At 46.3% G+C, this 12,115-nt stretch overlaps 1 protein-coding gene across 2 annotated transcripts in view; it reads right to left on the reverse strand.

Moving 5' to 3' along the window:
• The window catches only part of BEST3 (bestrophin 3), a 162,458-nt gene that overhangs the window by 11,406 nt on the left and 138,937 nt on the right, over nt 1–12,115 (reverse strand). For both annotated transcript variants that reach the window (XM_069228323.1, XM_069228324.1), the window contains one exon: nt 3,262–3,342. In XM_069228323.1, coding sequence (XP_069084424.1) covers nt 3,262–3,342 — 81 coding nt within the window. The remainder of the gene's footprint in view (nt 1–3,261; nt 3,343–12,115) is intronic.

A 12,115-nucleotide genomic window follows, 5' to 3' on the forward strand; every position in this document is an offset into this window, starting at 1 on the left:
TTTAGGCTGCTGTCATATTTTGACAATCCTCCTCATTCTTTGTTTCATTTCACATTTTTCCTTTAAGTATATGTTATCAGTGATTGTCATCAACATGTATTTGCTCATAAAAAGTTTGAAGCGCAATCCAGAGGAAACCAGAGCATTTTACATAGACAGGTGGAACAAAACAACATAGACAGGCTGTTAATGCAGCTGAATGTAAAGATGTTCAGATAAACGCACATGTATTCCCACCCACCAACCACCGACCTACAAAGCGAACAAAATTGCTATTAAATGGTTCCTTCAAGCTAGCCAAGACAACGGACTGTACAAATTCACTAGAAGGGCATTCCTAAGACCAAACCAGCTAAAGACGGCTGGTGACGGGCTTCAATGCTAGCTTTTTGTGGGGGTGTCAGAAGCAGGCCAATAATGATACCACAGCTGTATCTGTTCCTAAAAGCATTTAAGCAGAACTCAAACAGGCCAATGTAAGGTTTGATGCTCCTATGTAAGGATTCCAAGCCTGAAAGGGACTTGAAAGTGGGCCCGTTTGTCACCCGTGTGGGCCACTTTTGTACGGGTTCAGAACACTTTTTGTTCAGTGTCATGTGTAGTCTGTAGTATGGGCTCTATAACCACTTGACTCCGTTAGGCACCCGATGGGCCCGCATGTGAATTTGTGTTCTAGCCTTGCTAAATTGTGGGCCCAGTGTCCGAGGGTGCTAGCAGCCTACAGTGTGCAGCATACCCCCTGCGGGACTGGTCTCGGAGACGTTTTGAGGCATGGGCAAAGTGGGATCTGGCCCAGGACCCCAGCCTTTGAGGGGCACCCTGATAGAGCTGGCTGTGTTCTCCAAACTGTCCTGCCCTGATGACTGTGAATGATTCTTAAACAGATTTTAAATACCACTTCTTTTTACTTTATTTTTTAATATTGATGACGTATGGGAGTCTTTTAGAAGATAATGCAGAGAAATGTGTTTATGTTTTACACCATGCAACATCCATAAAAAAGTTCCTTTTAGATCGAAACAAGACCTCACATATGAGAAATGGCAGTAGTTTGCAGAGATTATTTGTAATATTATTAGTAAACTGCTGCTGTATTACAATATTGAAAACGTACATCAGTATTCCAGAATATTAGGTGGAAACACATTTAGAATTTAGACTAGTGTGCCTATTCAGTTTCAGTGAGCTAGCCAACGAGGACATGAAAAAGCTGAAATTGGATCATAAACTGAAACTACTCCGAACAGAGGCCCCGAAAATACGTCTGGCCCGTGGCCCCAAAGTCCTTAAGATGTCCCTGGCTGGTCTTGTCGACAAGGGTGGACCCCATGTCTGTCATCAGTACTGCTCCTGGGTGCGCATTGAGCACTAGGTGACATCATGTCACACATTCTGGCTGTGAGGCTGTGCCGCTGCTCACCTACCAGCTTGTAGCAGGTCAGTTCCTGAAGCAGCAAGGGGACAGACAGTGAGCTCACTAGATGCTGCGAAGAGATCAGGTGAATGTAGCGCATCTGCTGACAACACACCGCCTATACCTAAGCACCACTCCGTGTCTAGGTGACACTAGCTCTGGCAGCTCAACGGCATGCTTCTGCAAGCATGACTGGAGCTTCCGGCTCCACAGGCCCTCATGGGACATACATTCTTCCAGGGCTTCTGCTAATGCTGATGCCCACCAAATGTGAGAGACATCACTCTTCAGTGCGTTTAGAAAGATCGGAGAGGTGTATCACGGGTAACTGTATAGTTGACAATCACCCTTTTGATTTCTACCCCTTGGGATTTCTAGTTTGTAAATTGTGTTTTTTTTTCTTGGTACATGTTATTTCTACTGTTTCTAAGATGCCTTTGAAGCAAAAATCTCGCATTGTTACATTTTGAAAAAACCTTAACAATCAACAAGCCAAATGTATCTTTCATATTATGATAAGGAAGAGAAGAGTGTTTGAGACATAAACTCTCTCGTGCTACACTTTCATGAGCACCATATATAAGCTCTAAAATCTGATTTGCTGAACGCTTACATTTTTTGTATGTAAATGGGTTTGCTCATTTTAGGCACACTGTAATCTAGTGATAGATGTAAGTGTGTGGTTCTGATCTAGATGAAATACCCAGTAGTAATTTTGGTACTTGCCTAAATAGTGAATTAGTGCACATCCGTAATTATTGGGCGCTATTCAAATACTCTTCAAATCACCATGCACAATAACGTGATAGTCTCCCTGAGTTATTCGATGCCTGGCTCCGAAGAATGGGAAGCATCATTTACAAATGAGAACTGTGAGAATTTACAAAGCAGCAAAAAAGAATCTCGAGTGGAGGTACAACAGTATTCAGATGTATGGGGATGAAGGACGGGCTGTAATTAGAAAATAGCCAGAGGCTGTGATATTAATGTCTCTTTGACGCAGGGCCAAACCCTGAGATCACAAGTGCTGAAGTAGTGCGTCCCCTTACTGGTACAATGGAAGAACACTGGTCTCTACCATGCGGGGTTGGCATGGCTCCATTACTAGGATATTGCAGGCTCTGCAACTTTTACATCGTATGGAAATAGGCATAATACAATTATGACCTTTGAAGACTGAGAGGAGTGAATTTGTAACAAACGCATCGTGTTTATTTATGTCAGTGACCTATAACTTAGGTGAGGCAGGCTTAAGGCATCACCGAGATAATGGGCCTGTGACAGAAACTGGTGGTGGAGGCATTAGGGATTGGAAGAGTGACCCAGTACAGGCACTGGCACTAGGACAAAGCATTAACTTATCAAGAAAGACTAACATAATTTAGTTGTGATACCAGATCCATACAAACAAGCACAGAATGTGTCATAGACACGATTGATGACCAAGTTTGGAAAATAAGAAGTACAGAGATATACGTCTGACATGCTGCAGCAGTAGAGTAATCTCATACAACTACTGGCCAAGGAAATGGTGAGTTCCTGCAAATAAGGTAAATTACATTTTAGAGTCCTTCCTACTATACAAAGTACAGGAAGTTTACCTATGGTAGACATCTATCAGTATTTCTAAACAGGAGATGCATGCCTTGAGAAGTGTGCAATTCTACTCTTCCCAGAAGGGCTGGAGTCATCTTAGTTTCAAGAGGTTGTCTTACATCTTCCAGGAGATGAGCATGCCACCTTAAACAGAGCTGACCTCTCAACGTGGAGCTCCTACACTTGTCGTGTGGATGTTTCCATCTTCATGATGTTAATTGAAATTTCGGTCAATACTGAGAAACACCAACCTGTAGGTTTCTATCGATGCACCAGTTAGTTTCGAAATCATCATCATCTTCACCAAAGGGGTTGATGAGCTGTTCAGCAACCTGTGGTTCAAACGAGACCCAACACAAATAATACAGTTCGTAACATATTGAAGGAAATAATGAATCATATATACTAAGTTATAGTTTGTAAGAGTGTCTTTCTCTGTGTTACAAAAAAATGAACATAAAAAAATCGATACACATATATCACAGCATAATATCTTATATTTAAAATTCTTATGTGTCACTTTGAGTAAAATTTACAGACGAAAAGGTAAATATAGAATAACACAACTGTCTGCTTCTAAAGTGCTTGGTTGATATACTCTGCAAGACGACAACTACATAGCTTTCATAAGTTATTCTTAAACTTTTGACTTCTGTTGACTCCCAAGAAGCACAACTAAAAGCCAGGGACCCTCATACCATTTATATGACAGAAAGTGCGGTCAAACAAGGAAAAGCATAGAGCTCGTCAAAGGCACAAGCCATTACAGGCCAACCAAGACAACAAGAGATGACTCAGAGGATCCAAAAGGCAGATACTTTAAAGCCCCTGGTGATGTAGTCCACAAAACCATGAAGGTGCAGAAGCGTGGGACCCGACAATCTGATCTCAAGACCTCGAAACATAACATTCTGAGGAGAAGAGGCCGCCACTCAGCTATGAGGAACCTGCAACCACAACTGTTGTCGGTCAGCGTTGTCACTGGCAGGTCACCGAACAGAAGGCCATCATGGCTCACAACGTGAAGCAGAGACCCCACCGCCAGGGAAAGCTGGACAAATATGCCAGAGTGGTTGCCCCACCCACAGAAGATAACATTGGCCGCATTGATGCAAGCCATACTGTCTTCTCGGCAGGCTTGGTGGGAGGTTTGGGCGATGTCAGATTCCCTTCACCAACACAACTTATGAAATATGGCAGTGAGGGTAACCTCAGCAGAAACACAAATATCAGACCAGGAATATCCAGTACAGACCCTCAGAAAAGAAGTGATGGAAATCTGCAACATCAATAAAGACATGGAGTGGAGACTGAAAGATGCAGAAAACAGGGCCAGGAGAAACAACCTTCACTTTGTGGGCTTCCCAGAAGGTGTGGAAAGCCCGAATATGCACTGCATTCTTGAGGAATGGCTCAAGCAAACATTTCCCCAAGAGAGGATCTCACTCTGTTTCCTAATAGAGCAAGCACGCCAAGCACTGAACACCAAACCCACTCCTGGAGCCACATCAAGACCAGTAATAGCTCAAGTCTTGAATTATCAAGATAGAGACTTGATCCTTTCAGAAGCCCAGAAAATGAAGGAGGTGAGCCATGACAATTCACAGATATATGCTCCTCTTCCTGACCAAAGTGAAGGTCCTTTTCCAAGGCAAGGCACATTTTTTCCAAACTCCTGAGGAGGCTTGGGAATGTCTAGAGGAAAGGCCACAACTAAATCCAACTAGAGAGAGAAGAGCTGAACAATCTCAGCATACGGGACAGGTGCCCACTACAAGGAGAAACACATGAGAAAAAGAAGAGGACAGACCTCCCCCCCAAATAAGGGAGCTGCGAGATGGCAGCCATCCCAATCAATGACCCAAAACACCCCACAATCCACAGATTCTGAGGAAGACAAGTTGGCCATACCTAAGAAAAGTAAGGTGACCAACATGTCGATACCCCCATCGAGGGATTCCCTCAGAACAGCAAATGATGCAACAACTGACTTTCTGCGCCCACTGGCGGCAGCCATTTACAACCTTGAGAGGGAATCCGCAGACCTTGAGGATTTACAGCTCTAACCAGAGGCATTATGGATCATTGAATTGTAGACAATCCAGGGGCAACAAAACCTGAACATGCCCAACCCAGCGAAGTTGGCTTAACGTGCTGGAACAAAACCAACTCCAGCCACAACAAACACTAAGCCGCAGCTTTTCTGGTAGGCAAGACTCCAAGTTTCATTGAACTAAGTTCTAAAATTATGGTTACATTAAGTGTGGAGGGTGGGACTTCAGACCTCTCTGTTGAGTAGTTGTGATGTTTTGGGACCATCATGCTCACAGAGGAAAATGGGGGGAGGGGCAAGATTTTCACACGTTTGGGGGGGGAGTTGGAGGTGGCAACACGGAGCAGAGCACGACACAATGACAGATTGATTAGGGGCCCACAAGATAGAGATGCCCACACAGTGATTCACAGGACTAATGACCAAACAAATAAAAGACGATAATTATAGACATACCGTGTTGTACTAGAACGTAAAATGCTTAGGTAACAAGATTAAGTGAGGAATGGTAACACCGTATATAAAGAGACACAAGCCAGATGTAGTCCTGCTTCAAGAAACCCACCTGAGGGGCTCTTATTGTAACTTCCTAGGTAGGGGAGCTTATACCCTACTGGCGCACACAGGCTTAGCTGCTGGCTCCAGGGAGGTGGCTATATTGACGAGGAAGTCCCCCCACCCATTCAACAAAGAGAAACACTGAAGGCACCCAATGGTACGTACGCAGTTGTCAAGGGACGGTGGGGTAGGCAAGAGGTGATGTTGGCAAGTGTCTATTCCCCGACTCCAACAATTGACAGCGGAGATCATACTGGGGACGAGTTCGGCCCTTCACTTAACAGGGGGTGACTTTAACAATGTGATCAGCCCGGAAAAGGACCGCTCAGGACCCACACCAATAAACTTGCAGGAGACTCTTTAGATGGCTTTGTGGGATCATTGGGGTTGATGGATCTCTGGTGCCGAGGCACCCCGAGACTAGTCATTACTTCTACTTCTCAGGCACACACAAGGTTTTTTTCCATCCTGGACTACATCTTTGCCCTAGCAGGTGACATGGGGGTCATAGAAGAGATGGAATATCTAGCATGTGTAGTCCACTCACACCCAACCATCGCATGATTTCCACATACAGGAAGGGAAGGGACAAGATGAAAAGATGTCACTATACACGGACGATGTCCTATTATATATCACCAGCCCAAGGGAGACAGCCCAGGGTCCTTAGAATATTTGAAGACTAAGGCACCCACTCTGGATACAGGATCAATTGATTCAAATCGATTCTCTATCAAGTGGGAGGCATCACAGTGCAACTAGATCTGCCAGGTAACTTACACATAGATAAGGAAGGAGTTTGATACTTAGGGATGTACATGTCGCTAGACCAGGAACGATGCCTTGACTGGAATGTTTGAAGGGTCCTAGCAGACTTCCACAAAGATGTGGAGGGATGGGCAACCCTACCATTAATGGTATTTGGGAGGGCCATAATGTACAAGATGATTACCCTACCAAAGCGTTCGTTTATTTTTCAAAACACGTTTGAATACCAGACGAAATCTTCACTAGTGTGGAAGGGGAAGTACGTAAGTTGCTATGGAACAGAAAACACGCCTGGGTATCCCTACAGACAATTGAACACAACCCTTATTACAGGGGGATTGCCCTCCCGCGTATGCGGGTATATTACTGGGTGGCACTCCTTATCGGCATTACCGACTGGAATACACACTGGGTGACCATCCCACATACATGCTGGAGGGAAGCCAGTTTGACTGTAAAACACACATACACTACCATACCGGGAAAAGGGACAAAGAGACTACTGATACTCACGAAGTTGACAATAGAGACCTGGACGAAGGTGGGGAAGAAGATGGACTGGTATGCAAAAGTCACACGACAATACCACCTAACCTCCTCACAGCGCTACAAATATGTACAACATACACATACCTGGCAGGCAGAGAAATTAGACCCAACAGAACTCCCAACAGAACTCCCCGACTATGCCCCCCTGGAAGGGAGACTATTACAGGGTCAATTGGAGGGGAAAGCAATCTCATGGATGTACAAAACAGAAAATAATAATATGCCAAATATGTTAAGAACCTTGAGAGAGAAATGGGGAAAAGAGTTAGGGGCCAAGGAGAACACTGACTGGAAGGCAGCCCTAATGCACCCACGTGAAGTGGCAATCAAAACCCGGCTATGATTATTACAATTCAAGATCCTCCACAGGGTTTACTATGGCAGGGCTCGGCTTCATAGAATTGGGAGGGCCTCATCACCAAACTGTGTAAGGTATGAGACGGACAAAGGGGCATACCTACATAACCTCTGGGACAGCCCCTGTATCCAGACCTATTGGTATGTTATCCTGGGAGAACTAGGGGCATTACTAAGGGTAGAGATTACTACAGGTCCTAAATATGTGTTACTGGGAATGCCTATGGACATAGACATACTGCAATTGACGCTCCCCTTTAGCAATCTGGGTCTGGCAGTGGCCAAGAAAGATGTGCGAGACACTAGGGGACCCGCAAACACCTACAAAATGGGAATGGAGGGCAGGGATGAACTTCTATATGATGCCAAATACAGTAACATATAAAGTTAGGGGATGCTCAAAGAAGCTCTTTAAAATTTGTCTACCAGATGCGGTTCCTCCTAAAGAATGGAGGAGCGTTGCCTTGCCTGCTGTGAGTCAAGCAGGCAAACACAAATAAATAATATGCCATAATAATGCCATTTTATTTTGCCACCAGCTTATGCTGTGTACAGTGCAAGCGTGAGGGCAGGGGTGGGGCTTGTTGCAGGATGACTGATGCCCCTTTCAGTGAGTATGTCGGGTTAGCCAGCTGTCTTGTTATGGCCAGCCCGACAAGCGCAATCCCAGCAATCCCAGGGCTGTCAAGCAGCAGGGGGAATGCTGGCACAGGCTCCCAGCCTCACAATGAGCACTGAGTTAGCCTGCTCACACCAATCCTGGAGCTGCTCTAATGCTGAAAACAGCATGAAAGCAGCTCCAGGATTGGTTGGATTGAAGTCCTTCCATTCCTGCTCACAGACGCCGGGGGAGCCACATATATAGTGAGTCTAGCGCCATCGCGCCCCACCATTTTAGTGTCCTGCTAGCCGCCACTGGTGTCTACCCAGGGCTGCAGCACTGGTTGTGCCACCCTGAGTACAACAAAATACAACATAGTACACAATGGCTCTCAGCCTGCCACTGCAGACTGAGAGAGCAGTGTTTCACTGCTAGTTCGACTTTGCCATTAAAACCAATGGCAAAGACACCCTATCCATTAAAAACATATATAAGCTTCCCCTAAGTGTAGGAAGTTGGCTCTGTATGTGCTATTTCAAAGTAAGGAATAGCATGCACAGAGTCCAAGGGTTCCCCTTAGAGGTAAGATAGTGGCAAAACGAGATAATACTAATGCTCTATTTTGTGGTAGTGTGGTCGAGCAGTAGGCTTATCAAAGGAGTAGTGTTAAGCATTTGTTGTACATACATACAGGCAATAAATGAGGAACACACACTCAGAGACAAATCCAGCCAATAGGTTTTGTTATAGAAAAATATATTTTCTTAGTTTATTTTAAGAACCACAGGTTCAAATTCTACATGTAATATCTCATTTGAAAGGTATTGCAGGTAAGTACTTTAGGAACTTTGAATAATTACAGTAGCATATATACTTTTCACATAAAACACAAATAGATGTTTTAAAAGTGGACACTGCAATTTTCACAGTTCCTGGGGGAGGTAAAGTATTGTTAGTTTTTGCAGGTAAGTAACCCACCTACAGGGTTCAGTTTTGGGTCTAAGGTAGCCCACCGTTGGGGGTTCAGAGCAACCCCAAAGTTACCACACCAGCAGCTCAGGGCCGGTCAGGTGCAGAGGTCAAAGAGGTGCCCAAAACACATAGGCTTCAATGGAGAGAAGGGGGTGCCCTGGTTCCAGTCTGCCAGCAGGTAAGTACCCGCGTCTTCGGAGGGCAGACCAGGGGGGTTGTGTAGGGCACCGGGGGGGACACAAGTCAGCACAAAAAGTACACCCTCAGCAGCGCGGGGGCGGCCGGGTGCAGTGTGCAAACACGCGTCGGGTTTTCAATGGTTTTCAATGAGAGACCAAGGGGTCTCTTCAGCGGTGCAGGCAGGCAAGGGGGGGGCTCCTCGGGGTAGCCACCACCTGGGCAAGGGAGAGGGCCTCCTGGGGGTCACTCCTGCACTGGAGTTCCGATCCTTCAGGTGCTGGGGGCTGCGGGTGCAGGGTCTTTTCCAGCCGTCTGGATTTTAGAGTCAGGCAGTCGCGGTCAGGGGGAGCCTCGGGATTCTCTCTGCAGGAGTCGCTGTGGGGCTCAGGGGGGACAACTTTGGTTACTCACAGTCTTGGAGTCGCCGGAGGGTCCTCCCTAAAGCGTTGTTTCTCCACCAGTCGAGTTGGGGTCGCCGGGTGCAGTGTTGCAAGTCTCACGCTTCTTGCGGGGATTTGCAGGGGTCTTTAAATCTGCTCCTCTGTAACAAAGTTGCAGTCTTTTTGGAGCAGGGCCGCTGTCCTCGGGTGTTTCTTGTCTTTCTTGAAGCAGGGCAGTCCTCTGAGGATTCAGAGGTTGCTGGTCCTGGGGAAAGCGTCGCTGGAGCAGGTTTCTTTAGAAGGCAGGAGACAGGCCGGTAGGTCTGGGGCCAAAGCAGTTGGTGTCTTCTTTTCTTCTTCTGCAGGGGTCTTTCAGCTCAGCAGTCCTCTTCTTCTTGTAGTTTCAGGAATCTAAATTCTTAGATTCAGGGGAGCCCTTAAATACTAAATTTAAGGGCGTGTTTAGGTCTGGGGGGTTAGTAGCCAATGGCTACTAGCCCTGAGGGTGGGTACACCCTCTTTGTGCCTCCTCCCAAGGGGAGGGGGTCACAATCCTATCCCTATTGGGGGAATCCTCCATCTGCAAGATGGAGGATTTCTAAAAGTTAGAGTTACTTCAGCTCAGGACACCTTAGGGGCTGTCCTGACTGGCCAGTGACTCCTCCTTGTTATTCTCATTATTTTCTCCGGCCTTGCCGCCAAAAGTGGGGCCGTGGCCGAAGGGGGCGGGCAACTCCACTAGCTGGAGTGCCCTGCAGTGCTGGAACAAAGGGGTGAGCCTTTGAGGCTCACCGCCAGGTGTTACAGCTCCTGCCTGGGGGAGGTGTTAGAATCTCCACCCAGTGCAGGCTTTGTTACTGGCCTCAGAGTGACAAAGGCACTCTCCCCATGGGGCCAGCAACATGTCTCGAGTGTGGCAGGCTGCTAGAACCAGTCAGCCTACACAGGTAGTTGGTTAAGGTTTCAGGGGGCACCTCATGCACTGGTGCCCTCACCTATGGTATAGTGCACCCTGCCTTAGGGCTGTAAGGCCTGCTAGAGGGGTGACTTATCTATACTGCATAGGCAGTGTGAGGTTGGCATGGCACCCTGAGGGGAGTGCCATGTCGACTTACTCGTTTTGTTCTCACCAGCACACACAAGCTGGCAAGCAGTGTGTCTGTGCTGAGTGAGGGGTCCCCAGGGTGGCATAAGCTATGCTGCAGCCCTTAGAGACCTTCCCTGGCATCAGGGCCCTTGGTAAGTTTGGTCTGTGATGTGACCGAGAACTGCATTGATGCCACCAGGGTGGCGGTCGGGGGCTGGGAGGGATTGGTGGTAATGTGGGTGTATTGCTCAATGTGAAACCAAAAACATGTGATTAATCCCAGCTTCTCCACTTAGTTAAACTGTGTGATCCTAGGCAATTGTTTTAATTCCCTTTCGCTCCTTTTTCTTCATTATCACATATGAATATCTTGAAATGTATAACCTCAAGATGTGTGCTATACAAAACCTTCTCCTGTGTTTCATTTAATAAACTATAATGCTGTTTATGTCTAATAAGGAACCCACACCACCCAAACAGCGCACAGAAAAACTGACATTCCTCTTAGTTCGCTATTGGCATAGTTAGCAGAGTGCAGAAGAATAATGACAGTTTCTAAATTCATGTTTGAAACTATCACTTAAACAAAATGCAGGGAGTGCAGAATTATTAGTCAAATGAGTATTTTGACCACATCATCCTCTTTATGCATGTTGTCTTACTCCAAGCTGTATAGGCTCGAAAGCCTACTACCAATTAAGCATATTAGGTGATGTGCATCTCTGTAATGCGAAGGGGTGTGGTCTAATGACATCAACACCCTATATCAGGTGTGCATAATTATTAGGCAACTTCCTTTCCTTTGGCAAAATGGGTCAAAAGAAGGACTTGACAGGCTCAGAAAAGTCAAAAATAGTGAGATATCTTGCAGAGGGATGCAGCACTCTTAAAATTGCAAAGCTTCTGAAGCGTGATCATCGAACAATCAAGCGTTTCATTCAAAATAGTCAACAGGGTCGCAAGAAGCATGTGGAAAAACCAAGGCGCAAATTAACTGCCCATGAACTGAGAAAAGTCAAGCGTGCAGCTGCCACGATGCCACTTGCCACCAGTTTGGCCATATTTCAGAGCTGCAACATCACTGGAGTGCCCAAAAGCACAAGGTGTGCAATACTCAGAGACATGGCCAAGGTAAGAAAGGCTGAAAGACGACCACCACTGAACAAGACACACAAGCTGAAACGTCAAGACTGGGCCAAGAAATATCTCAAGACTGATTTTCCTAAGGTTTTATGGACTGATGAAATGAGAGTGAGTCTTGATGGGCCAGATGGATGGGCCCGTGGCTGGATTGGTAAAGGGCAGAGAGCTCCAGTCCGACTCAGACGCCAGCAAGGTGGAGGTGGAGTACTGGTTTGGGCTGGTATCATCAAAGATGAGCTTGTGGGGCCTTTTCGGGTTGAGGATGGAGTCAAGCTCAACTCCCAGTCCTACTGCCAGTTCCTGGAAGACACCTTCTTCAAGCAGTGGTACAGGAAGAAGTCTGCATCCTTCAAGAAAAACATGATTTTCATGCAGGACAATGCTCCATCACACGCGTCCAAGTACTCCACAGCGTGGCTGGCAAGAAAGGGTATAAAAGAAGGAAATCTAATGACAT

This window comes from Pleurodeles waltl, chromosome 4_1 (genome assembly GCF_031143425.1).
Source record: "Pleurodeles waltl isolate 20211129_DDA chromosome 4_1, aPleWal1.hap1.20221129, whole genome shotgun sequence".
Lineage (NCBI taxonomy): Eukaryota > Metazoa > Chordata > Amphibia > Caudata > Salamandridae > Pleurodeles > Pleurodeles waltl.